The sequence below is a fragment of the Cricetulus griseus genome (assembly GCF_003668045.3).
Source record: "Cricetulus griseus strain 17A/GY chromosome 1 unlocalized genomic scaffold, alternate assembly CriGri-PICRH-1.0 chr1_0, whole genome shotgun sequence".
Classification (NCBI taxonomy): domain Eukaryota; kingdom Metazoa; phylum Chordata; class Mammalia; order Rodentia; family Cricetidae; genus Cricetulus; species Cricetulus griseus.
In genome coordinates, this window is record NW_023276806.1 from 263,220,730 (window position 1) to 263,247,681 (window position 26,952).

The window sequence follows — 26,952 nt, forward strand, 5'->3', positions numbered from 1 at the left end:
TACACTCTGCATTCATATCAACACTTCTTGGCCTCGCTGTCCATAAGATGCTTAGGTTACTAACAAAGGCAGAGATCTACCCAGGGTGGTTCACTCAGATTTCAGAGCTACTGAGAAGGTTCTCCTCGGTCATCTAAAAGGACCTCTGATTGATGAGATAGTGAAAGAGCACACAGATATATATATATATATATATATATATATATATATATATATATTCTGCCTCTGTGTAAAGGGAAAGCATAGAGACTGTAATGGAAGGGTCAGATAGAGCAACTGAAGTCATGGTTTTCTTTTTCTTTCTTTTTTTTTTGTTGTTTCTTTGTTGTTTGTTTGAGATGGGGTTTCTCTATGTAGCCCTGGCTGTCCTGGAACTTACTCTATAGACCAGGCTGGCCTTGAACTCAGAGATCCACCTGCCTCCTGAGTGCTGGGATTAAAGGTGCGCACCACCTGAAGTAACATTTCTTAAGCTGAAGATAAAACATTATTTCACACGATTTGGCTTGGTTGAGATAGTTTATCATCAATTAATTTTAAAAAGTATGAATGTCGCAGCTGAGAGGACCTGGATTTAGATCCACTTCTGCCACTTGCTTTGCTGTGTAACCTGGGACAAGAACTTAACCTCTCTGGGCTTGTTAATTGCATGTGAAACAAGGCTCCTAGGGCTGTGTGAACATCATCCTTGAAGCTCTAACACACCTTTTCTGAATCATAGCCCAAGAAATAGTAGCCTGGCCCTCGGGGCCCTGTCATGGCTCCCTGCCCATCCATCCCAAGCTGTCATCACCATCCACCAGGTGACAGAGCAGCATCTCTGTAGGCAGGGACTCAGAGGCCAAGACTGGAGCAAGGGACAGTGTCTCATAGGTTTCTTTGTTGGAAGGAAGGGAAGGCAGCTTTGCCTCAGCCCAGATCTGTTTCTGGGACCTCTGTAGCCTCTTGGTTAAGGACTAGAACAAGGGTAGGAGTGATGGACACAGCTCTGAGATGATTTACAGACAGATCTTCTGGTAGGATGTGAGGAAGGAAACAAGGGAACAGGAGGGTTCAATGACCCTGAAGTGTCAATGACCTTCCATGGCACCTGTGAGGAATGGCTGTGTCTCCCACAGGAAATGTAAGTTTGCCACCCCATGCCACCCAACTCCACCCTAACACATGGGCACTTAGATTCTGCTGTAGCCGGGCAGCCTGTCCCCTTAGAGAACAGGAGCCTGGAAAGTCCCCAGGGTAAGCAATGTCATTTTTGTCTGTCTGTACATACACAAATTCTCTCACACATAATCACATGTGTATGCATCAGACCAGGCTATGGAATTGAGAAAAGAACTCAGACATCATTCTTTGTGGACAAATTTAAAACACATGTGTGGCTCATTTTATTTTATCCCAGAAAAGACACACACACACACACACACACACACACACATACAAACAAACAAACAAAAAAGTCAGTCCCTCCAGAAGGAAAGGCAGTAGACAGGGCCTCTGATGGGACAGCTCTGAGCTACCCAGGCTCAAGTCCAGGGCTTGACAGTTCTAACCTCTCTCATGGGACTTGAGAGCCCACACTCTGGCACTACTCCCTCCACAGTTCCTGTCTTCAAGCCCAGCTTTGTTGCCTCGAGGTGGCCCTATGACTAAGTGCATGGCAGCTTGCGGCAGTGTGAGAGGGCTGCCTGCAACTCCTTGGAACAAGAGCAGGATCAATGACAGACCCAGCAGTCAGGGGGCGGGGGGGGGGGGATTGTCAATAAAATAGAAAGAGTTTCCTCACATTTTTATCTTCTGGAAAAAAAAAAAAGTAGTCAAGTGCCACTTCCAGGCCAGCAGCTCCCTGAGCCTTCGACAGTCTGGGGAGAGTAGTGTACTATGGTGGGAGACCTGGAGAAGCCATACCCCAGCATTGGGCCAGGCAGCTAAGCCACAGCTGCTCTATAGAGACAAGACAGAGCTTTCTGATGCTTCTGGATTGGAGGAACTGGGCTCCGCCTTCGAAGATGCTGATGCTACTGTAACTCCAGCCTAGCACAGGGCCCAAGGCACAGAGCATCTCCTTCTTCCACCCCAGGCCTTTCTTACGGGGCTTCATGCTGCTGCAGGCTGATGTTCCCTCTACTCAGTCCAAAGTGGGAACCAGATGCCCAGTGGGCTTCCTGGCACGGTCTTCCTTGTCTTCTCTCAGTGAGATTGGTCCAGCCAACCAAAAAGATAAAGATTTCTTACCCTCAGGAAGGGGCAAACTCTGCAGACCATGAGGATGTCCCTACTCTGCCCTCAGCCAGTTGATGCCCGAGGCCAGGGCGCTCTGGGTCTCCTTCCGGGTGCTCCACATCCCCAGGAGACCCTTGGGAGCTCCCTCCACTCACCAGCCCCAGGGTGTAGCCATTGGGCCGCCGTCCAGAATGGGGGCCACTGCCATTGGCCCATACCCCCAGGGAGTGGCCGTTGAGGCGGAGGCTGACCTGCTCTCCCTCAGTGCTGTGAGATGCCAAGGCCCAGGCACTGGAACCCCCTGCCTTGAAGGGTTCCTGCCGCCTCAGGACATGGGTACGGATGATCTTCCGGAAGGTCTGGCGGAACTCCCGGATCCTGTAGGCATAGATGAAGGGGTTGACGACAGAATTGCTGTGGGAGAGGATGATGGCCAGGTACATGAGCCACGGAGGGGCATGTTGGCATGAGTGGCAGAAGAAGGTGAAGCAGTTGATGATGTGTAGTGGCAACCAGCAGAGGGCAAAGAGCCCCACGATGATGGCCAAGGACTTGGCAGCATGGACCTCCTTCTGCAGTGTGGACCGAGTCCGCTCCCCTGGCAGGGGCTGGCTTCCCATCTGCTTCAGCTGTCTCCGGGCCGCCAGAAAAATCCGCAGGTAGATGCCCAGCATGAGCAGCAGGGGCAGCAACACAAAAGCAAAGAAGTTGTAGTACACCATGTAGTTCATGGGCACCACATCCTCGAAGAGACAGGCCACCTGGCCCTCACCACAGGTCTTCGTGTAGTTCTTGCTCTCCTTAAGGTAACTGCAATTGTTCCAGCCCAGCATGGGGGTCAGGCCGATGGCAAATGACAGCACCCAACAAATTGCAATGATGCCCTTCGCCCTCATACCTGTCACCAAGCCATTGTACCTGAGGAGAGAGAACTGGCATTAGAGGCTTGATGAGCAAAGGTCTAGCAGGGCCGCAAGCTAAGAAGCCCACCGAAGCCCACATGGTCCCTGTGTGTTTCACTTCTAGGGTCTTGACTTTAAAAGCATTTCTTCCTCCTAGCCTCAGTAGTGTACTCTTCTAACTGAGCCTCGTCTTCCTCACAGTTGCAGGGAGGGAATGAGAAGTGGGCATATAGGACATGGAAACTATCACACAAATGTTCAGGTGTCATTAGTCAAGTACGGTCCTCAGACTTAAAATCCGAGTTTGGTTTGAGAGAAATAGGTGATCTGAGGGGGCTGAGGGCCACTTCCATGTTGGTTAACCTTAGTTCACATTATATAGAGTAGGACAGGTCCAGGGTGGGGACGGAACCAGCAAAGATAGACCTGTAGACGGTCTAAGCCGCTTGTACTAACTCACTCCATGCTTGCTCCTCCCTATTTGACTTGACTCTCCACAGACCTCAAGGAAAGGCTCTGAGGGCTTGGAGGAGGAGTGGCAGTCCCAGGCCAAATGAGATAGCATCCCCACTTCAAACACACCCACAATCCTCTGGGTGGAAATGAGACATTTTCCTGGCAATCAGAATAATCAAGAGGCACTGAACGGGGTGTGAAATAAGACAGTGATCTGCCAGAGGGCCAAATGAGAGTATTCTTATGCTGATTGCCAGTCCCAGGGTGGGGGTGGGGCAGGGCTTGATCGGTCAACCAAAGAGTAAACTCAGCTTCACTGGAAATGCATCATTACTTTAGTAAAAAATATATATATATTTTAAATCTCCTTGGGGAACAAAAAAAAAAAAAAAAGCTTTGGTAGTATCTGAGGGATGAACTTAAGTTTAACTTAAGTTTCAACTCTGGCAAAGCAAGACTACCCTCCCCACTGCCCAGTGGAACTTCCACTCTTCAAGTTCAGGCTGGGCATCTTGGAGAAGTTTCCTGTCTCATCTGAGGCTGGGAGCACACTTGGAGTAGGATTCTCCTGCATTTATCCCTGCATCGCCAGCTGCGGGACAGGGGCCTACGTGTAGTTAACAAGGAAAACATACACACTTATCGATGCTAGACTTAAAGCAGCTACAAAAAGACTATTGCCTTTGGGTGGCAGACACAGGTACCTGCTGATAACAGGCATGGGAGGAAGGCTGGTATGTGTTTACCTTGTCTTTATTGCCATGCAATATGTATGAGCAGCGTTGAACTTACCTCACATGTGTGAGGCCCTAAGTTCAAGCATCATAAAAAGAGAAAGAAAGGAAGAAGAAAGGAAAGAAAGACAGAAAATGTGTAGCCACTGTTGCTAGATCTCAAGAAGGACTTGATGGTTGATTTTTATTTTATTTTTTTTGAGGCAAAAAAAAAAAAAAAAAATCTCCCATTTTAAATGTTGCCAAACAAACAAACCCTAGTATTTCTGACTACTTATCTAATCTGTTCCTCTGTTTCAGGCCTGAGGAAACTGGAACTGAGACCCAAAGAGAGGCAGGGACTTGCTGTGAACAACCTAAGGCCCAGGGGCAGCTCAAACCCATGTGAATTTCTCAGAATCTTTTAGTTTCTTCCCCCTTGGAGGTGGGGATGGAATCCAGGGACACAAATATGACAGGCAAGCATTTTACCACGGAGCTACCACTCCAGCCCTATCAATTCAGAATCCAAACAGTAACTGGCAGGCACATTCTTGGGAGCTTCCCAGGCCCACTGAGCGGGGCTTTGGTCACCTGCGACAGGGCTTGTGCAGGAGGGTCACAGACTTACTATAGTCACTAAGCACCTCAGAACAAGCATCATGTGTGATTTCCTGGAGGCCCAAGCATGAAGACCTAGAGCCCCAAGCCCACCTAATACTTACATACTTACTCTGTGCCAGGTACCCCTCAACAGTGCTTTACCTGATCCTCATGGGAGGGGAAGCTATGTTACTGTTCACATCTTTCCTGGGACAAGCATACCCTTCCTGGGTCCTAGTCCTGGTACATTCCTGTAAACAAGGAATGCTGTGTCACTTTACCTCTCTGGGCCTCGACTTCCTCATTTATAAAATGAAACTAAGAATTCTAGACCTATCATCACTGCCCCATAAAGGCAAGATGCTGAATTTAGTGGATGGAAACCCCAGGGAGCCACTCTATGGTTCAGGGTGGATCAGAGCTATTCAGCTGCTGTTCAGAGAAATGGGCTGTCTAGGATACTGATGAGCATCCAGAGGTGGTAGAGGGTCTCCCACCTTGGTGGTTTTCCAACTGTCCTCAGAACAGGCCTTCTTGTCCCGGTCCAGGGAGTCTTAGAAAAGGGATCCAACTGAATAAGTGATTTCTGAGTTAGGAAGTTGTTGTTGGAGATGACAGATAGCTTCTGGGAACACACCATGGAAATCCCTGTTTACTTTTACAGACAGTGAACCCATAAGGGGAAGTCTTCTACTACATTCTAGAAAGAAAGCCCCTTTGGGGGACAGAACTCAGTATGTAAGATGGACTTTCCAGTGTTGGCAAAGTACTGAGGAGCTTGGGGGACACATTGGTTATATGGCCTTTGTTCTTGAATGCTTAAACACATGCAGGTATTATTTCAACGCACACACACACACACACACACACACACACACACACACCAAATAGGAGTAATGCTCATATTTCCAGAGCTTGGAAAAAGAGGCAGGAGAATCAAGAATTCAAGGACATGGGGTTGGAGTCTGAGGTCTAGGACAGCATCAGGGCCCAAATGGAATCACCAACAAACCATAGCTGTCCTAAGGGCACACCCTGGCCCGTGTCTGTGACTAACACAGTCTCATCTAGGCCTTCTGGGGAAATACATTCTGTGCAGCTAGAAGGATGACCAGGCTGCATGACATGGAGTCATTCCAGGGAGCCTCAGAGATACAGGATGTGGGTGCTGGAGTCTCCAGCAGCCCCTATATTCAAGTGGCCTCTGCATTCCTATATCCTCCAGCCTTTAGAAGTTGCCCTTCCCTGAGAATCCTGATTACCCATACTGGGGGCTCCAGAACATGCCCACAATTCCAGGTGGAATTTTCATGAGTATTTGCAACACTGAAGAGAGGGTGGGACTTTCTAAGTCACCTTAAGGGCCCAATGACCTAAGAATTGAAGAGTATCTGGCCCTAGGAAGAAACTCAAAATCCCTCCATAGACAGAAACCAGCCTAAATCAGCCTGACACCACACCTGCCACTCAGCAGTCAGGCCACCACTCTCCAGCCCAGAGGGGGCCACACCCACATGCTCACTCACTCACTCCTTCCCTGGGACCTTTGCCAGGGTTTACCCTCCAGACACCTTCTTCCCACTTCACTCTATCAAGACCACACACATCCTGTGACACCAATATGGCAAGACTTCCTCCAGGGCACACTGCCTCCCAATTCTGCACCCTCACCAGCATCCTTGGGGAGGGAAGAATGGAATCCAGGGTTTGGAATATGTTAAGTACAATACCACTGAGCCATGCCTCTAGTCCAGCAGGGGCTTACAGCTAAATGAAAAGCCCTTTTCTTTCCCTTTTGTGGATACAGGGATACAGCTTAAGACTTCAGGCATGCTCTACCACTGTGTATAGGCCTGGCCCTCATGCCCTTTTGGAAATAGAGAAGAGCATTTTGTAGGACTTCAGGTCTTGCACCGACTGATTTCCTGTGTGTATTTTGGCCTGTTCTTTGAGAGCACCAGGGGACAATGTGAGACTTGCAGACAGTGGAGCAAAGGGTCCCTAGCAAAGGGAGCCTGGTCTCTTACACAAGGATTTTCATTCCTTGCAGACACAGAGCTTCGTCTCTGCCTTTGACCCATTTTCTTTATCACCCAGCAGGCCCTGCCTTAATTTAACAGGGTCCCTACACTCAGGAAGGAGGGGACTGATTACTCTGAAGCCGAATTCTTTAAAACAACAAAAGAATTCCTGGTGCAAGCCTGGGACTATGCCTCCATCAAAGACTAGAGCCTGTGGACCTTGCCAATAGCACAGGAAGTGCCTTAGAAGAGGCTGAATTCCTAGTTGTGAAGGGGAGAAAGTGACCATCAAAGCTAGAGTACCTCCAAAGCTAGCCAGGGTGCCTAGCCCCGTCCAGATCCCCCTCATGCCTGGCCACCTGTTCCCCTCTAGACCCCGTTCATGCCTGGTCCCTGGTGTCCTCTATCTCCACATTACCCTGGCTTGCTCTCAGGAGCCCCGATACAGATACTTCCACATTCTCAGTGACCAGAAACTTCAGGAGACAGGAAAGAGAAGGGGCTCAATAGCCAGGAACACAGTGGCGGGCTCTAGAGTCCATCTAGATTGGGAGACACAGAGAAGTCCTTCGTGGCTCTGGTCTCTCACAAGGGTCATGACATCTGCTCTGGCTGAAATACTGGACCAGGATGACCAAAGGATAAGCCGCACTAGCACTCCATGGCAGCTGTAAAACTGCCCATAGGCAAGATGAATAAATATCCTTAGTGGGCATCTTCAGATCTATCGGCTCCTTGCAGAGACTACACTGTGCTTTCCAAAGCCCCACTCAGAGCTCAGATAGCCCAAGGTCCAAGCGGAACTGAGGTCAGGAGGTCCTGGGGGTCAGGGATGCAACTAGAGTGGGGATAGGCTGTTGGCTCCAAGCCTCCATTTCACAAAAGAACTGCATCCTTCCCCCATTCCCCTGCCCACCCCCATCACTCCTACCCACTCACTGAAGCCACAGACCTTTGTGAGCTCAGCCCGACAGACAACACAGAAACTTGTCTCCTCGTCACACCCAAACAGGCCCAGCATAGGGCAGCTAGCTTTCTATAAGAACGCAACTCATCCCATCCTACTTCAGGGATGGAGTTTCTTGATACCGAGAAGACAGAGACGGGGAGAGGCCAAGGAGAAGAAAGCAAGCTGGACCCTTTAAACTGAGAAGAGCCACTGTGATCTTTCCTAATATGCTGCTGCTCGGAGTTGGGAGAAAGAGAATGTTAAACTCCTGCTGTCTCTTGGTGATCCAATACCGCATGGCTGGGCCTGTCTCCCAGGGCAGATGCCAATGACCACTGGGAGACTCCCAGGGTGGATGCCATTGACCCTCCGGGGACCCACATATACACACACACTCTCCCAGTCCTCTGTGTTCTAATCTGTCACTGCAGGAACCTAGACCTTGATCTACTTCAGAAGCATGGGGTGGAGGCAATGGGGCTGGCTGTCCCCACAGGCGACCTTTAACCCTGTCCCTTCTTAGAGCTGGCCAGAAGTCCCTCCCGCTTTGTTTTTGATTATTTTTCTTTCCTTTGAACAGGGGTCTTTGTGCAGACTCCTGGCCGGCCTGCAACTCATCATCCTCAGGCTCGAGCCTTTGCCAAGTTCCAGGACACAAGCATGCTACCACGCCTGGCTGAGTCCCTTAAAGACTTCTGACAAAGCCTTTAAGGCAACACAAGGCACAGGCTCCATTGTTCTGAGAAGCTTAGTGTGGGTGTTCACCTCTCCCTCAGGGCTCAGATTATAGCAATGGCTGTGTGATGTACCATCTAGGACCTGGAGTCACTCGAGACAGGTCCTCTAAGGCTGACATTGCAGTGATGGCAGGCCACACTTCTTCCCAGGCTCTGCTATCGACTCTTTGGTTGGCTGTGAGAGAGCTAGCCTATAGTGACATTCTGGAGGTGCAGCCTCTGCCTCCAGGATGCTCTGACCACAACCCAAGAGAGCTCAAGCCAGCCCCTCCTCTTCCTTATAAGGGGTCATGTCTGTCTGCACACTGAAGCCACACCCTAAGGCCATTACCTCAAGTCTACTGGTGGAACAAGATGCCACTATACTAGTGCCTTCTCAGAAGCTCCCTTTTCTATCCAGAAGATGCGGGGAAGGAAATGACCTCTTCTCTTGCATCTGACCCTGACTGTTCACTGATCACGGAGCCTGGTCCCGCAGGCTGCCTTAGCCCACAGTAGAGTTATTGATGCTTCCTTTGCGGGCTGGGACTCGACTTGAATAGAAAACCTCACTGTACATTCTAATCAACCCCCCATTATGGAGTCCTTCCTTAAGTCCGGCAGCCACCCCAGCCACCCCAGGACCTAGCTCTGGTAGAAAGTACAGAGGTGCAGTCCCTGGGAGAGTAGTATTGCACTGTCTGGGTTATCTACAGGGTGGCTGGGAGGAGACCTCCGGGAAGATCTTCATTACACAATACTTGGCTGAAGTCACTTCACGAAAGAATCACCATAAAAACCCCTTTGCGTAGCCAGCCCCTACAGCAGGCAGAGAGTCCTCTCAGACTTAGGAGCAATGTCATTCGCATAGAAGTCCAAATGACTCACTGTGGCATTTGGCCAAGTCACTTCCCTTCTCTGGGTCACTCTCCTAATGTACACACTGGGGAAAGGCTGGTTGGTAGCAGAGGCGGGTTCCTAGCTGAGGTCCTGTGGTTTCCCATGGCTCCCCACCCACCTCAGATCATACTTAGAGGCATGAAGAGTAGCTCACACCCAGCAGCAAATAGTATCAGAGCCAGACCACCCTCATCTTACAGTAGCCAAACACAGCTGCCTATGGACTGCTTCAACATGTGACCTGGGGAGTCCCAGGGTACCCTGTACCTATCGGGATAAGGCAGACAGGCATGGCCACCCCCAAGTCCCAGAGCCCCATCCTTTGTGTCCACAAATCAAGCCTTAAGCACAGATGCAAGCCCTGGCTCACCGGAGTGGGATGCGGATGGCAATGTAGCGGTCAATGGCAATGGCCAAGAGGCTGAAGATGGAACTCTGAGTGAGGACCAGGACGAAGCAGGCAAAGAAGAGGCAGCCATGGCAGGCGGCACAGAAGCCGGTGCTGATGGTGATGGCGAAGGGGATGGCGAGCACACCCACTGCAATATCAGCTGCCGCCAGTGATACCACAAAGTAGTTGGTGACATTCTGCAGGTTGCTGTTGATCCACACGGCCCAGCACACGAGCACGTTGCCGAGGACGGCCAGCACAGCAATGGCCAGCTCCACCGTGATGTACACTGAGGAGCCCATGGTGGGAGCAGCCACGCTTGGGCAGGCTCAGCAAGGATGCGGGTCTGGGCCAGCTCTCGGTCCATAGCTGCAGCCCAGCCGTCCGCCCACGCAAGCCTCGCAGCCCTTTCCTCACAAGAGCCACGAGCGTTCCCAGAGAGAGTGTTCTGAAGGTTTTCTCACAGATGACTCCGTATCTCCTGAAATCATGACTACTCCGGGGGATCCGGCCTGTCTCCGCTCAACGTTAGGGACCTGCGAAGAGAGAATGCTGTGAGCAGCTGAACCACCCTGGCCACTTCAGATTCCGCCTCACTTACGGAACAGGTATCTGCCTGAGAATGGACTCCCGTCTTGCCCCGTCTGTGGCGGTCAGTAAGAACACAGGCCTGAAAGGCTCACTGGTTCCAAAGAATTCTTGTCAAGATCTTCACCCAACCCTTCTCAGAGAAGCAGTTCCTCCTCTAGTCTCTTCAGGACAGACATGGGAGGGATGGCAGATAGACGAGGACTCCTGAAAAAGCCTGTCCTCACAACCCAACATGTATTTTCCTCGATCCAGGTACTGCATTGACCACTTTCCCAGCTCAGAGTAGCTGCTGAAGATGTTTAATCTATGGGAGCAAGTTAAAGTCAAGGCAAAATGATGCTTCTATTGGCTCCTCTCATACAGCTTTCAAGTTTTCTGTGGCAGCCTGGCCAGTCCTCTGGGTCCCTGCACTCATTATCAGTCCCATGAGACCCTTCCTCCAGGAAGGTTCTCTCCCAACAGCACTTTCCAAATCCCACACAACTTCTCACATTGAGCCAGCCTCCCAGGCCAGCTCACTTTGCTCCATCTCCTCAGGGAACCACCATGCCCACCTGAGAGACACCACTATAGTCACCTCAGACACTCCTGGAGTTCCTTTCTGGAGGGACCTGGGAGCCGCATGGTTCTATCCGCCAATTCTAGCAAGTAAGCACTCTTACCCTCAGAGGTGACAAAGCTGGGTCCAAGCCAGACCCGCTGCTCTGAGAGCTCCTGCCAGCCGGCTGCACAGCCAGGCAGGGCAGGCACTGTGACTGCTTCCCTTCTCTGAGGGATCCACCTCCCGCTCTCCTCCCACGCCTCTCCCCACCTGTCTCTCTGCCTAGCTGATGCAGGGAACGCTGCTTTAGAACAGGTGCTCAGTGAGGGCTCACTGGAGGACTGTGGCAAGAAAGCCTTTTTTCCTGGGCCTCAGTTTCTCCACTCAGCCTGTAATACCATTGGGTCCCAGATGTCAACCAATGGCTCATTTCAGCACTTATCCACAGTCCCTTGAGAAAGAAGTAACAGATTTGGAAAGGCTACCCTAGAGTCACAACGTCACATCACAGGAATAGCAGAGACCCCTGGAAACTGGAAGTCTTGCTCTCTCTGTAGCAGGTCCCAGCCAAGCCCAAACTCCTGCTCTACCCCCCTGAGCTTGCAAAACTCAGTGTAGGCAGGACTCTCCCAATAGCCTGTTATTCTCCAAGCAAGATTCAAGAGACCCCCATCCCCACCCCCAATCCATCCTCTTCAGTTCTGAACCTTCATGGAGCCCCAGGTTGTACCTGCATGTAGACACACGTTTCCGCCTTCCCCCTGCAGGATCAGAGGGATGAGCGGCACTGCAGGCCTTGGGAGAATGGCCTTCTCCACTTGAAATTGGCCAAGAGTAAGATGGGGCTGAAATACAGAACCCTTAAGTTTTCTTCTGTGACATTGCCAGCGCTTCAGTGTGGGGCCAGAGTAGACACGGCTGCAGCCGTGCAGCTGTGTGTAGAAGTCCTTCCGCCCAACTAGGAGGCTGATACCGAGGCTAGGAGAGGGAAGCCCAAGTCTGCAGTAACCATTGCCCCTAAGGTGAGGCAGAGACATCTGCAGCTAAGTCCTTGGGAGTCCCAGCTTTGCACAAGCCATTTGCCAACTAGCTGTTCAGAATGCGTATCTCCAACCGAATGGCCATAGCCTGTATGTGCCACCTCTGGGTCCCTCTATGCCCATGGTTTACAGTTTACAGAAACATTCTACAGGGGTCCACAGTAACCCCAGGACCAACAGCTTCTGCCCCTAGGCTCTAGCTTTCAAGGAGCCACACCAGGCTTACTGTCCAGCCAGGCCCAACCAGACACAACCAGGCCCAACCAGGCTCAACCAGGCCCAATCAGGCCCAACCTGGCCCAATCAGGCTCAACTAGGCCCAATCAGGCTCAACCAGGCCCAACCAAGCTCAACTAGGCCCAATCAGGCCCAGGGAGCCCCTGGAGAGTTATTGCCTTTCAAGAATCCTGACTCTCCCAACTGGTATCTTCTGGGGGTGGGGAGGGGAGGGTAACCATCTTAGGCCCTCTCTAGTGGAAACTGCACTGAAGGGTACTGAAGCAGTCTGTAACTAGACCAGCTCACGTTAGAAAGCTGGCCCAGGTCCTAACCGTCCTCCATCCTCAAGGTCCCCAGTGGGACACAGTGGAACACAACACATTTCTGTCAAGGTGTGACAACACCATCCCTGAGCCTAGAGCCCTGCTGACAGTCACACCACCAGCGCTGACCCCCAGTAACTATCTGTACTGACTCAGGGCCTAACCCAGGCCTATGTTTGCTGAAGTTCTCCCAGCAGCCTTGGTACCTGCCTGAGCACTCCCAGTTCTCAAGGTTCCTCATGTTCCGTGCTGGGTTCATATTGGATATTTTGGGATACCAGCCCCTTCCTGACTGTCCTGAGGCCACCCTGCTGCTCCCCAGTCTCAACACAGCTGGCCCTCCTGCCAGGCCTGCCTTGTATCAGCTGAGGACACACGAAGGGTTCCTGTCCCAGGGCCCTTTCCTCAGCCCTTCCTTCAACATTCCTGCAGGCTGTCTCAGATATTGTGGTGCATCCCAGGGGAAGCTCCTCTGATCCCAGGGCCACCTGGGCAGCTGCCAAATCTGAATCTTTCTTTTCATTTGTGCCTGCTCCAGCCTCAAGTCCAGCAGATCTGTGGAGCCAGAGGCATTCTCAGGACAGAGAGGAGGGAGGAGGAGTCCTGCAGGGGAAGTCTGAGGCTGAGACTGTCTAGCTATAGGCAGGCAAAATAGCCCAGGGCCAGGGCAACCTGACTTGTAGCGTTTCTTTGTAGTATGAATGTTCCCACTGGGCCAATTCAAACCTACTAATGTATCACTGACCAGACTGAGCCATACATACACACACACACACACACACACACACACACACACACACACACACACACGACACATGGCCTAGAGATGTCAACCACTGCTGAACCGCTAAGCCCTGTGCTCTCCAAGTGGCCATGGATGTGAATACCAAGGCTACCCTAGGCCCCTTGAGGAGCTTGTGTGTGCTGTCTGGGAATTTGGAAAATGACTGAAAGCCTGGTGTTCCGGACAGCCTGGTGAATTCCACTTCTCAGATGAGAAGCTACTGCTCAAATAGGGGAAAAGGCTTTCAGCTTTATCAGGGATGACAGAGGGTGGCACAGTCCTTGGAGAATGCCAAGGGATGCAGTAAAGACCTTGCTCTTTGCGAAGCCACCAGAGCACTGGTTCTCAAACTGTGGGTCCTGACCCCTTTGACAAACCTCTATCTCTAAGAAAACGTTTACATTACAATTCCTAACAGGAACAAAAATTACAGTTCCGAAGTAGCAGTAAAAATTATTTTATGGTTAGGGGTCGCCACAATATGAGGACCTGTATTAAAGAGTCACAGCATTAAGAAGGCTGAGAACCACTGCACTAGAGTGCAGGGGGAAGGGGCCAGTGTAGAGGCTGGATCCAGCAATTTCCTATCCCTCTCGGTTGGCTCTATCGAATTGATCCTTGAGTCATCTGTTGCTAGCCAAGAGGGGAAATTAAAGATCAATAATGCTGCATTTCCTTACGATTGTCCTTTATTGGGGACAGGGCAGGGTGCAGAAACTGTCCCGTGTAAACTACTACAGGATACTCATCAACAGGACTTGAACGGACAGCCCCTTAGGGTCCCAGCAGTCAGACTCAACGCTGCCTCTTCCTTCCCGTTCACTCCCACCCTGATCCAGTCACTTTAATTAAAACCATTTAATCCCAACCCACATATCTCCTGACCCACCCCGGCCTCTGTGTACACATGCCCAGGTGGTGGCTCCAGACCCTGCTGGATGTATCTACGAGCTCCCAGGCAGTGCTCCACACACTGTTCTGGGGTGCAGCCAAGCACACGGAACAGAGCAGCAGAGACTGCCCATTGCAGCAGTACTGGGCTTCTTCCTGGCCTCCTAAAACCCAGCCTTACAATTTTGTTTTGTTTTGAGACAGGGCAATTGTAGGCCAGGCTGGCCTTAAGTTTGCTACATAGCCAAATATAATCTTGAATTCTTGATCCTTCCGCTTCTAGTTTCTAAGTGCTGTATCACAGGCATGCAACATTGTACCATGTTCCTCTTACTCTTAGGCAATGTTCACCAGTTACCTAGTCTTCTGGGCCATGGGGAACTCTGAGCCATCTGCCACCATCTTTGCTCCCTGCAGTCCTGGAGTCTACTTCAGGGGTCTCAAAACCTGACTGGGAAGTCAATGATAGCTGTCACCTTAGAGATTCAGACACTCAGTGGCCATGCCCAAAGGACAAGAACCTGGGAATTCTTCAATGATAGCTGTTACCTAAGAGATTCTGGTACTCAGAAGCCATGCCAGGACCCCCAGGACCTCAACTCCTATTTCAGATGAGCTGCAAACCAGATTTCAAAATGCAAAAGAAACCAAGACTATGAAAGAGAAAAGATGTGGCTCTCACCTTTAACCCTAGCACTCTGTAGGCAGAAACAGGTGGGTCTCTGTGAGTTGGAGGCCAGTCTGGTCTACAGAATTACACCCTGTCTCAAAACAACAACAACAAAAAGCCAACCCGTGAAAGAAAACTTAAAGTATCAAATCCACGGGGAGGATATGGCCTATGTAGTAATAATTTAGATATTTTATGAAGGAAGAACCATAAACAAGAATGAAAGCTAGCAAACTCTCTGACACACAAGAACAAATACAAGCAAGAAGCAAAAAAAAATCCTGGACAGAAAAAACAGGGTCAAAATAAAGAGCATGTCATATGTAATTGACTTTGGTCCTGCAGACAGTAGAGGACCAAGGCAGTGGGGGATGGAAGGGAACACTGAGGAATTCTTACAGGAACCAGAGACAAAGTCTAGATTGAAGAGATCCAACATCGTCCTTGAGAAGCAATTGATTTGTGGAATGACACCAAGCAAGAGTCACAGCGGGATGGATGGGCTGGTAACTCTTACACCCAAAGCACAGCCTTGTAATGGCTCAGCAGTAGCTGGCCTTTCAGGAAGACTCCAAGCCTACTGAGCCCCTCCCCAATACATCAATCAACAAGCTAGGTACCTTCTGAGACTGCCTAATGCTGCGTGGTCTGGATCTCCCTCCCTTCTCCCTCCAGAAATGCACAGAATCCAAATTCCAATACCTGGGCCCCAGTACAGAAGCAGGTGACCAGTATGTCCTTCCCCTACCAACCATGGGTGTGTGGTTGCTGTTATGCTCCTGGGGACAGGATGTGGGCAGGAAGGGAGAACCAGCTTTCTGCAGCTGGAGGCCGGGGCACTAGCTTGCCTTTCTAACTTCTCTGTCACCAGCCAGGATCCAAGCTACCTTAGTCTAGACTCAAAGGCTACTGGTCAGCCGCATCTCCCTTCTCTCCCACTGAGAGTCCTAGAATAAATCCTGACATGCCCGCTCATCCAGGTTTGGTACCAGTAAGACCACAGGATCCCAGTCCTCACCTCAGATGCCATTCACCCATTGCAGGCTGCTTCTCCAGATATAGCCCCTCCCGGATTCCAGGCCTCACAGAGGTGCCTGGAGTGCAGCCTGTGGTGGGAGCAGCCTGTAGGATCCATGCCATGTCCATCACACCCCCCCCCCTCTGCTGCCACTGTGTCTTAGCTTTTCCCATGTGCACAGGCCACGGTGAGAGCATCACGTGAAAGGCTCGGCCCTGTGCCTGCCACAAATAGTGGATGACAGGTACTGTGCCTCCTGAAAAGAGAACAAGGGTAGAACCCTGGACTGGAGGCTGGCCTGTACACTTGAAATGAGGGATGCAGACCCACCTACCGCTGAGCTCCTTAGGATAGGGGTGTAATGATAGCAGCCCTAAAGGATGAAGGGCAAGAGCAGGGGTCCTGGATCAGCCTGAGTGCGCTGCACCGGAACCCTGCCTCTGCCCCTCTGCCTATCAGTGCTTCCCAGAGGTCACTATGAGGTCAAGTGTAACGAGTCCTCCAGCTAGAGCCTCTGGATAGAGACCTGTCTTGTTAAGTTAGAGGTAATCCTGGAAAAGGGCACAAGGCCTGTCGTCCTTGTGTCTAACCTTTCCCAGGCCCTGAGTGAGGGCGGCTGCTCTTTTCCCTCATTCCACTCCTGCTTGGCACCTGGCAGGATCTCATGGCTTCCAGATTCAGGGCTGGGACCTTCTTCTCTGTACCACATGACTCCTTACCCAGCACAGGGTCTGGGCCTGCTCTGGACATACTCAGTCTCCAGGGACCCCTTTCTGTACCCCTAATCTTTTCCTACTACTGGGGACCCAGTATGGACCCAGGGCCTGTCCTCAAGCAGCGCACCACCTCTGTTCCCTGCAACCTCCGTGGTACCTTTGTCCTCTGAGGTCCCCAGGTCATGATCTACCCTTCTGTGGTCCCCAGTGTGTTCCAGGAACCAGATTCTTCCATGGCAGTTGGGGAGATTCTCTGCTCCCAGCTCAGTACCTGTCTGTAGCAACACCCTCAGCTGTGAATCCCCACCTCTTCAGCTCCCCATCACATTCAACAAAACACTTCCTACCTTGTCTGCCGATCTATCTATCTATCTATCTATCTATCTATCTATCTATCTATCTATCTATCATCTATTTATACATCTATCTGCTTCACCTCATCAGCTCCCCCATCACATTCATCAAAACCCTTCCTGCCTGTGCCCGCTGATCTATCTATCTATCTATCTATCTATCTATCTATCTATCTATCTAATCTATCTATCTATCCATCCATCTACCTGCCCAGCTCTCTCTCCCTCTACTCTCATATGCACACACTACGCAAGGCCCGGGTTGGGTCATATCAAAAAGACACTGAAATGGTGACTGTAGCTTCTATGAGGTGAGGTAGCTCAGGAACAGGAGGTTAGAGGCCAGAGCTGCTGATTTCAGGCAACAATCGAGTTACCAGGGGCTGTGGTCCCACTTACAGGTCCTGGACTTTGCAAAACCTGACACCTTGACGCCACATGCTTGCTCCTAAGCTCTTATCTACACTTCTCTCCACTCATAGCAATCCATGCCTCTTCCTCCAGGGTTACCCAGCCTAAGCACAGAGCCCCCATCCTCTGGCATATCCTGACACAGGGGATCCCCTGAACCTATTCCCATACCAAGCCAAAGAGTATCTCCCTGCCTTTCTCTGTACCCCTGTGTGTTAGCATTATCAAGAACACCATTACTCTACAGATGAGAAAATCGATTCCCTGGACAGTGACCTTACCAAGGCCACTTAGTATGCATCTAAGGGACAAGATTAAAATCCAGTTTTGGACACCAAAATCTTTAATTCCCTTTGCAGGGCCCTGGAAATCAGCCACTATTCCTTCTGCCTGACTACACGTGTGGGCCGCCCTTAGCCTAATTTCAAGCCATGAATGGGGAGGCCAGCCCTGCCCAAAACAGTCATGGTCAGCTCTGAGAGAATGCACACTGGCTGGGGTTTGCCCAAGAGACAACAGAACCTAAGAGAACTTGGGAAGTCCCAGAACGCAAGGACTGGGTTTTGAGATCTTGACACCATCATCACAGACCCACCAGTCTTTGGGGGGAGACCTTGAAGACCCAAACAAGCAGGGCCTTCCCAATCTCATGTTTCCTAAAAGCTCTCCAGTAACATCCTAAAGGTCCTGACACCAAGGGCAGCATTAGTTGGGTGTGACAGTCTTCTGAAAGGCACACGGAGTGAAGTCTAGGAGTCAAGAGGGAGCTGGGCAGCAGAGGCAGAGCATAGGGCAACCAAGCGCTCTTGCATTCCAGGTAGGATAGACAGCAGGTTCCCTTCTAGGGGAGACAAGGTGCAGTCTCTGGGTGGGTAAGGAGAGTGGTCCAAATCCCTCCCCAGCCATCAGGAGAACACATGCTCTGCCTGCCTGCCTCAGTTGTGGAGAGGAGTTCTGGCAACCACCTGCCAGCTGCTTCTGTGGCTCCAGACCACTGAATCTCTGCTCCTCCCTTCGAACTGACCAGCACAATTAGTCTAAATGTTCCAAAGGCAGAGAGCCCTTGCCCATCTTCTGCCAAACCCCTGAGAGTTGCCACCATTCCCGCCATTTCTGCCCCCTGCTTCGGGCAGCCCCAGACACTCACCCACCCTGTGGTCCTCTGGCCTCTCCACCGTGTCCTAAATCGGGTTCCCGCCACCACTGTCAACAGGATGCTCCCATGCCTCGGATTCCAAACTCCCCTGATCTCACCATGCCTTCCTGGCTGCAAGCTGGTGCCCGCCTGAACCCCTAACCCTCGGGTGTGACCCGCCTACCTCCGGCCGCGCCTCGACGTCCGCAGCCTAGCTTTGGCAGGGCCCTGGAAATCGCCCTAAAGGGACTTGTGAGCTTGCAGGTTCAGTCCTCTGCGCGGACGAACCGACGGCCGTGGCCGCGCGTCGCCTGCGGGTCTGGAAGACTGTAAGGCACCCCGCCGCCCTGCCTCACTCGAGCCCCTTCCGTGCTACCTGCCCTGGCTCACCTTCCGGCCGCCGAGGACCGCCCCGAGGGCACCGCACTGGGGATGTGACCCGCGCCGAGGAACCCAGCCGCGACCACTCCCAAAGCAGCCAGGGCGGGCTGTGGGACCCTGGGACCCGCGGAGTCCCCTCCCGACAGCAGGAAGGAAGGGTCCGAGGGAGAGGCGGGCGCTCCGAGGGGCGGGAGGGTCCCGAACCGCTCAGACCTCCGGCCCGGCACAATCCGATGGTCACAGTCGCCAAGACGTCGGCCCGCGACCCCCAGGACTCCCCAGACCCAGGCCCCCGGCTGACCTGCCTCTTGCGCTGGCTCCCACCGTCTCAGCGGCCGCTCGGGCTCCAGCTCCGGCCGCGCCGCTCATGGGCGCACCCTGCAGGCGACTTCGAAACCAGCGCTGCTCCCGCCCCGCCCCGCCGCTGGGGGAAACCGAGGCCCCGAGGCGGGAATCAGAGGAAGTGGCCCTGGGAGGGCTAGGGCATGATGGGTCTGGCAGCAAAGCACCCCTTGTCCCAACGTGGGGGCTTCTGGTCCACGCGTCCTGACCACGGCCTCCAGCGCCACTCCCACCCCCACCCTAGTGTCCCCCCCTATGAAGCCTTGGCGCCCCACCCCTCTCCGGTGGCTCCTCCATGAGGCATCAGGCTGCCTGTGACACTCCGATGCTCCCAGTTCTGCCCTTTATCGGAGCTGGTGTTATGTTACTGCCTCTACCGCTCCATATCCGACTTTAGACCGGGGGGGGGGGGTCCTTTTCTATTCTCACACCCCTGGTGCCTGTGGGACCGTGACTCCTCCCCCCAACCCCAACTTGTCTGAACTACAGAGCAAAGGGGGAGTTGCATCTGCACCACAGACTAACTAGGACTCTAGAAGTCTGAGCTGGGAATCCCCTACTCTCACTACCCTAGTTCTTTCTGGAGATGGCTGGACGGCGAAGTCGGCCTTAGGACTCATGTCTCTGGACGGATTTGCAAATCTCAATCTGTTCACAGAAGAAGCCCTTCATACACCCAGGCGTTGATGGCCAAGGCCTTTCTGGAAACCTTGTCTTCTAAAACCTCCTTGAACCTACAGGATGTCATCTAGAGGCAAGTGTGGAGAGGCTTACTGAGAACCAGGCTAGACCCCAGGGCTGAGGTCTGGATGGGAAGGAAGCCCTCTACAGAGGCAGCCCTTTGCACATCCCAGAAGCAGGTAGGCAAGTGCCTTGCCCTTGCAGAAGCCAAATGCCTCCCTTTGCAGTGGTGATTGTCACTTTCCAGGGCTTGGCTTTGATGGCCTGGCAGCTTCCCTGGCTCATCCCTCCAAAGTCTGGCCTCCTGTTTCCATTTGATGAGCCCAGGCCCTATCAGTGTGACAGCATCTGTAGGGTGGAGGGTGGGCATGCGTGTGTGTGTGTGTGGTGTGTGTGTGTGTGTGTGTGTGTGTGTGTGTGTGTAGGTAGGTAGATCTGGTTAGAGAAGGAACCTGCATGCAATCTGAATTAAAGCTGAGACCCCTGGAGGAGCACGTGAGACTGAGGTACTTCCATCCCAGCTTCAATCCCTAGGTGAAGAAGCCTGTAATTATCAAGTAGGACCTGGAGCTGCTCTGGCACTGGCATGCATTGTCATATGCCTCCCAGAGATGCGGTTATTTCTCTTTAGCCACCCCCTGGAACGTGCCAGCAGCTGGTACCATAGGTAGGGTTAGCATGGGGGACACAACCAAGCTGGGGCCTATTCTCAAACTGTTGACTCTACAGGAGCAATACCATTCTTCCTATTCATGTCCGACTCATGTCCTGGGAACACCATCTTGAAAATCTCCCTGAAGGCACTATGGGAACTCATGAAGTAGAAGCCAACATTTGCCCAGTTCTGAGGGTCCCTCCTTTTTCCTGATGCTTCTCTTCTCAATCATTCCAATTCCAAGGCCCAGAACCTTCCTCCAAGAGCCCCCTAGAGAAGTGTTTCTCAACCTGTGGGTCATGAGCCTTTCATGGGCTCAATGATCCTTTTACAGGGGTCACCTAAGACCATTGGACATAGCAGACATTAACACTGATTCACAACAGTAGCAAAATTAGTTATTAAGTAGCAATGAAAATAATTTCATGGTTGGGGGTTCACCACAACATGAAGAACTGTATTAAAGGGTCTCAGCATTAAGAAGGCTGGGAACTACTGCCCGAGAGGGTCTTGCCTGGTGTACTGTAGCCATCACCTGACCCAGGGAGTAAGGCCTCCTTTCCAATACTGGCCCTTAAGCAGAACAAAGCCATTGGTCTTTGCAGTTCACCCTTAAGTTCTGATGGGCAGCATCCCAGCATAAAAACTATGTATTAAGGCCCACATGGCCATGAAGAGCTGTGCCAAGCCATAGAAGGCTGGCTCTGGCCTTCCCGCACAATAAAGGTTCACTTTGGTCTTGGCCTGACTCTCTTCCCACTTATGTGGGCTTTTGCATGGATGGGTGCTGGGAGCCTGGGCCTTCCTGAAATGGCCTCAAAGGAAGAGGGCATAGACCTGTTCCTAGCGGATCCTGCCTTGACAGTGCACTTGGTACGTGGTTGCCTGGTTTCTAGCTCTGGGCTTAGGTTTCTGTGTAGCCTCAGGCAGATTTTGAAGGTTACAGCTGCCCACCCTTCCTTATGTCCAGGTCCCAACTCCTCAGTCCCAACCATGGGGCCAGCTGGGCTCGGTCGTGTTCCAGAATTCCACTCTCAGACTCCTCCTCCACCCTACCCCCCAGGCCTTTGTTCCTGCCCAGGATGCACCTGCGTGGCCTCTGGCCCTCATTGTTTGCTCTAGGGCCAGCTGGGCCACATCAGGGAACAAGACACGCCAAGACTGGGGACTATGGACCTAGTGGGCTCTCGGCCAAGTCTCTTGAGAACCCCAGGCCGCCCCAAGTGTTCAATTTTCTTCTTGTGAGCAAGAGGCTAAGTTCATCCTTAGAGGGACACCCCGAAAAGACAAAACGATGTGAGAAGCAGCAGCCCAAGTTGTTCAAAGCATGGTGGACAGGAGGGCAGTTCCCTCCCAACCTATAGCCTTGTGGGAAAAAGTTCCATCCTACATTTACCTCTTACCACTGGGACCGAGCAGCTGACCCTAACCCTGGAGCTAATCTGGTGCAGTACTGTAGACAGGCAAGCAGGCAGAGGTGTGTATAGCTTCATCTTGGCCCCCTGGTGGGAAGTGTGCTCTGCAGCTCCTCATGCTAGGGTTATCACTTGTCACCCCCCCCCCCCATGGAGGGTGTTAAGTCACTTCCCTGTGCTCTGTGCCTCCAGCCCTCTCTTGAATTAAAAGATGCCTGGCAGTAGGAGCCCACAGAGGTCATAACAGCTCAAGCATGTCCACCTTGGGGAAGGCCCTGGTGTCCAGCCCACATAAGAACAGCACGCAGAACATACCTGCCCATAGCCATTCCAAGATCTCATTCTCTCTTCCTAGGACTCAACTCCCAAACTGCAGAGACCCTGCTGGCCCCTCCTCACACATAGGGCAATGGAGACACCTCTAGGACCTTTTGGTGGCAAAGACCAGTCCTCCCAGGCTGCTTTGGGCCTGGTGGTGGTCACTGGTAAACCACATGCCTGTGACCCATCCTCATGCCAGTTCACCCCCAATAAGTGTGGTTTCCCCTCCTATCCTGGCTTCCTGGGGAATCCAACCGGCTGCTGTCAGAGTTCCCCAGAACAGAGTCACAGCAGTCTGGGACTCCACCTTCTCCACTCAATTTAAGACTATAGTGGCTACACACTGAGACCATTTGCATCTGACCACTTCTCGCTGGAGGAACCACCTCAAACAACGTAGCCCCTCTGAGACTTTGGGAAATTATAACCCTGTCAGGACGGGGCAAGAGCTGGCCATTGGGTGCCCTGGCTCCCAGAGGCTGTAGATACAGGGATCTGGGAAATGTTCTAGTTACCTCTTTCTTCCCAGGAGCCTATTTTCCTTTTCCAATAGAGCTGCTTCTCACAACTCTGAACCTCTCCTGTCCAGGTACTGGCTGGGACAGGCGATACCAGGTCTATGATAAAGAAGTGATGTTATCACCGAGGGACTCCTGGCAGATAAACTAGGTTGCCCAGGAGCCACCCAGGGCCAGTATATAATGCAGTGGGCAGGGCTTAGGAAACCCCTTCTTTGGCGGGGCGTGTTATCTCAGGGACAGATCAAAGTGCCATAGGCAGGGTCAGCACTCCTCTTGGCATGCAACAGGTTCCTGCTGTCTTAGAGGACACAAATCTAGTGTTCAGTCAGTGAGGAAGAGCTGGAGCAGTCCTGGTCCGGCCCTTGCCAAGACAGCTCCAAAAATTCAGCAGAGGGCCTTTTATTTACTCCAGGCTGGAGTTAAGTGTCATGTGGGTTGTCCTGGGCACCTGAAGTGTTGGCTTCACTGGAGGGCATGGCCTGTGGGCACTCTGAGGACATATCCAAACTCAGGCCAGATGGTAGTCTGGGCTCCCTGAGACCCCAAATCTCAGACAGGATGCTCATCATGGGTGGTCTGTGTATAGATGGTAAGCCCGCAGACCTCTTCTGCATGTGACATGTACAAACTGGAAAGAAAGTATTGTTCAACCTGATCACACCGGATTCAAAAATACTGCATACCAGATGCACACGGAGCTGGGGTACACACAGCTCAAAGGCACAGAACTCGTATAGCCCATGCACAGGGAAAACTGCCTAACTAGCTGCCTCTAGGTAGAAGGCTCCACTCCTGTAATTTTATGCATCATGAAATCCATCTCTAAGAAGTTAACATTTATAAAAAAGAAAAGAAAACCAAACAAAAACTTTTGGGACATCCTGATCCAATGTGTGGGCTATGCTGGAGGCTTCACTCATACAAGGGCTCCCCTGTGGGGGAGTGCTAGCCTTAAGATGGGATCTTGAGACTGGCCACATGTAGCTCGTGGCTTCAGGGCAGGCCAGACCCTCTGTGCAGACCTGCCTGAGCCCACATGGCAGGGTGCTATAGCAGGTGAACCTGAGGCAGGTGCACCCACACCTTCTACTCCAATTCCACAAGAGGGCTGAGAGTTCTGGCTTGTGTAAGGTCAGAGGGGCAGCAGAGAGGGAGAACAAACTAGAGAATCAAAGCATGACAATTTAATACATTCAAGAGTATTTACTAGAACAAAATGACAAAGTATCATTCATCAGCAGAAGCCCGTGATTGAGGAAGTAGAAAGGTAACTGGCCCTTTGTAGTGAAGCTTGTGCTTTAGGGAAGAGAGGCGGGTAAACTTCCATCTTGGAACTTCCCAGGAAGCAGCCCTAGAATAAGAGAGAACCTCCAAATATCACCTTTTGGGGGGACAGGGTCTTACATGCCAAGGCTGGCATCAAACTCATCAAATAATCGACAGTAACACTGGACTCCTGATCTTCCTGCCTCCACTTCCCAAGTACTGGAATTACAGGCATACACCACCATGACCAGTTTATCTGGTGGTGGGGGATCAACCCAGGGCCTCGTGCATTGTAGACAGGCGCTCTACCAACTCCCAAATACTACTTTTAAAAGTACATGGCCATCTACAAGCTTGCCCACAGGGCCAACAGTGTTCTTTTAGGCGCCTATTAGAGAAGGCAAAAAGCAATGGTCTGGAGTTACCTGTAGACTTGTGGGCCCTCACACAAACGTGGGCAGCCTGGCCCTGGCTGTGATGGGTGTCCGGAGTCTGGGGGAGGAGGCCCCCTGGCACACCATCTGTCCCAACTACTGGCTCCAGGCCTATCCCAAGTCCACAGATTCCAGAACAGGAATGTTATCTCTATTATAGACAAGCCCCTTCAGCAGCAGCCAACTTACTGCAAATACTTTCAGACAACTCTGGCAACTTCTACTCTGACACGAGGCTAGGCTCATATAGCCAGCGAGGGACAGAAATTGTGAACGGCAAGCCCAGGAAAGTCTCCTTAACAAGACAACCCTTCTTTATGATGTAATAAATAAAGCCTGGCTTCAGATCAAACACCCTGGTGCACAGTGGACAGGCCTCAGTGAAGGCAAATGACAGTAGACACTGGAAGCCCAGAGATTCAGAGGAGACTCATTTGGAAATGGTGATTCTCACATAGATGGTCAGTCACCCTGACAGGTCTTCGTCAGCAGAACAAGAGCAAGAACAGAATTGGGCCAACGACGACTGGAGAGGCACCGGGACAGCCAGAATAATAGGGGTGTTCTGGTACACTCTGCAGCTTGAGCTGCCAGATTTGGGCAGGATAGATGGGAGAGACTGGCCATCTGAGGCAATGCATACAGACACAGCCCACTTCCTAATAACTACTTTCTTCTCTAGGTTACATAGACACACCCAGGTCCCAGTATATAACATTATGCTTGAACACAGAACCTCACTCAGTCCATGTTTGAACTGGGCATGCTTCTTGGGAGACATTCCAGCATCCATCTAGTTAGAGGCTGTGGCCCCATTTCTACTGATGGCTGGTCTTCCGCCATCAGTGGTGTCTTGCAGGTGGCAAACAAGTGTATCCCGGAAATAACAGGTCTTGACACTGTTCAAAGAATAGCTTCTGTGTCAGGCACGTGAGATAAGGGCTTCCTATTCCCAAAATGGGGCTGCTAAATTCCAGCCAGAAATCAACAGAATTGAGTAAGGCCTTGGCTTGTGATGTAGGCCCCATACCCCAGGCACAGCGTGGAGCCATCTCTACCAGAGTCCCCACCAACATGCAGGACTCCATGAAGGTGTGGGCTCGGCTGTCCTGGTGCAGGGCTAAGGCACTGTCTTAACTCCTGCCCTGGAGGGGCAGCCATCCGTGACTTGAATCTCCAGCTCCCTAAAGCGCCTTCTCCTTCCCCTGCGGCATGAATCCTCACCCTCGCCATGCTAACACCCACATTTTGTGTTTAATTTCTATGCTTGCTGAAACAATTAACTTTGGTACTAACAGAATAGGAGCTATTTTCCCAATATTGCTTATAATAAAACAACAACTTTAACTAGGAGAACTTGTGACCGGTCTTTTCCCTGGAGCCAGAGGCAAGTGGCTAAGCACTCACCCAGTGTGCCACCTGCTTCCTGCTGACAAAAGTCTGCTTGCTGGCAGTGTAGACTCAGTTAGCTGTGGGCCTGGAAGCTGGGTTTTTGACACTCCTAAGTTAAACCGTAGTGGTTAGGACAGTCCTGTCACATGGAAAGGATAACGACCCTCTTCTCTGACACATTCCGAGAACCCAGGCCGACACAAAGGGACCAAGGCCAGCTCTGTCCCAGCACTGGGAATCAAAGTACATGGATGACAGTCAAGAAGTGCAATGGCTAAAGCTTTCACAAACCCCTGGTTCCCACAATTTATCCCATTTCCCAAGATGAGCCGGGCACAGGCCTTCCTGTTTTTACACTTCAGGGCACTGATGGAGCTTGATGGTCTCTGCAAGTAAGCTGGCTGTGTGCTGTGCTTCCTGCTCCCGAGGATGGCCATGTGGAAGAGCTCTGGTCTGCAGTTCCAGTTCCTAGGCAGAGGCCTAGAGCTAGGCATACTCCCTGCAGGGAGGCCCAGAGTCGCTGAAAGCTTTAGGGGTTCTAGCTAATGGTGTCACTTGGTGACTGCAGAGGTCCCTAGTTGGTAGCAGCAGCTCCTCCCGTGTGCTCAGGTTTCAAAGTACTTGTAGATGGCTGTGACATACAGCATTACGTTCTGCCAGTCGGGTCGTTCGGTGCGGGCCATCTCATTGATGTCCTGGTGGAGAAGAGGCTCAGTTAGGACTCATCTATCTTCCCAGGCTATCCCGCAGGCTTCTAGTCCCAGCAAGCAGCAGGTAGCTTTTAGTCTAAGGCTTATTGCCTCTTTCAGAGGACAGGCCTTGAGCACCAGCTCTACCGCCACCTACAGCCTCTGTGCGTACCCCTTCCTATCAGGATCATCCCAAGTCACACTCTTGTGCTTCCAGAGGCTTCTCTCTGCCCCAGCCATAGCTTGCCAAGGCCTGAAGTACTTCCCTTTGGGCCCACAGAGTCCTAGTGAC

General features: G+C 51.8%; 2 protein-coding genes across 6 annotated transcripts in view; both read right to left on the reverse strand.

The window, feature by feature from the left end:
• Positions 1-404: 404 nt before the first annotated feature.
• On the reverse strand, positions 405-19,442 carry Adora2a (adenosine A2a receptor). Of its 2 annotated transcripts, none has more exons than XM_027394202.2 (3): positions 19,246-19,442; positions 9,851-10,407; positions 405-3,138 (listed from the first exon to the last, which is right to left on the reverse strand). In XM_027394202.2, the coding sequence occupies exons 2-3, from the start codon at positions 10,171-10,173 to the stop codon at positions 2,235-2,237; spliced, it is 1,227 nt and encodes a 408-aa protein (XP_027250003.1). In that variant the 5' UTR covers positions 10,174-10,407; positions 19,246-19,442; the 3' UTR covers positions 405-2,234. The 2 variants fall into 2 exon arrangements, with proteins under 2 accessions (XP_027250003.1, XP_035307608.1); XM_035451717.1 differs by lacking the exon at positions 19,246-19,442 and adding an exon at positions 18,954-19,230.
• Positions 19,443-24,048: 4,606 nt separating this feature from the next.
• The window catches only part of LOC100768534 (cytospin-A), a 96,381-nt gene continuing 93,477 nt past the window's right edge, over positions 24,049-26,952 (reverse strand). For all 4 annotated transcript variants that reach the window (XM_027394199.2, XM_027394198.2, XM_035452037.1 and 1 more), the window contains one exon: positions 24,049-26,666. In XM_027394199.2, the coding sequence (XP_027250000.1) occupies positions 26,577-26,666 (90 nt within the window). In that variant the 3' untranslated portion in view covers positions 24,049-26,576. The remainder of the gene's footprint in view (positions 26,667-26,952) is intronic.

Coding starts and splice junctions, on each gene's coding strand:
- Adora2a (XM_027394202.2), bottom strand. CDS start 10,173: ATGGGCTCCTCAGTGTACATCACGGTGGAGCTGGCCATTGCTGTGCTG. Junction 3,139..9,850: donor GCCATCCGCATCCCACTCCG/GTGAGCCAGGGC, acceptor CTCTCTCCTCAG/GTACAATGGCTTGGTGACAG.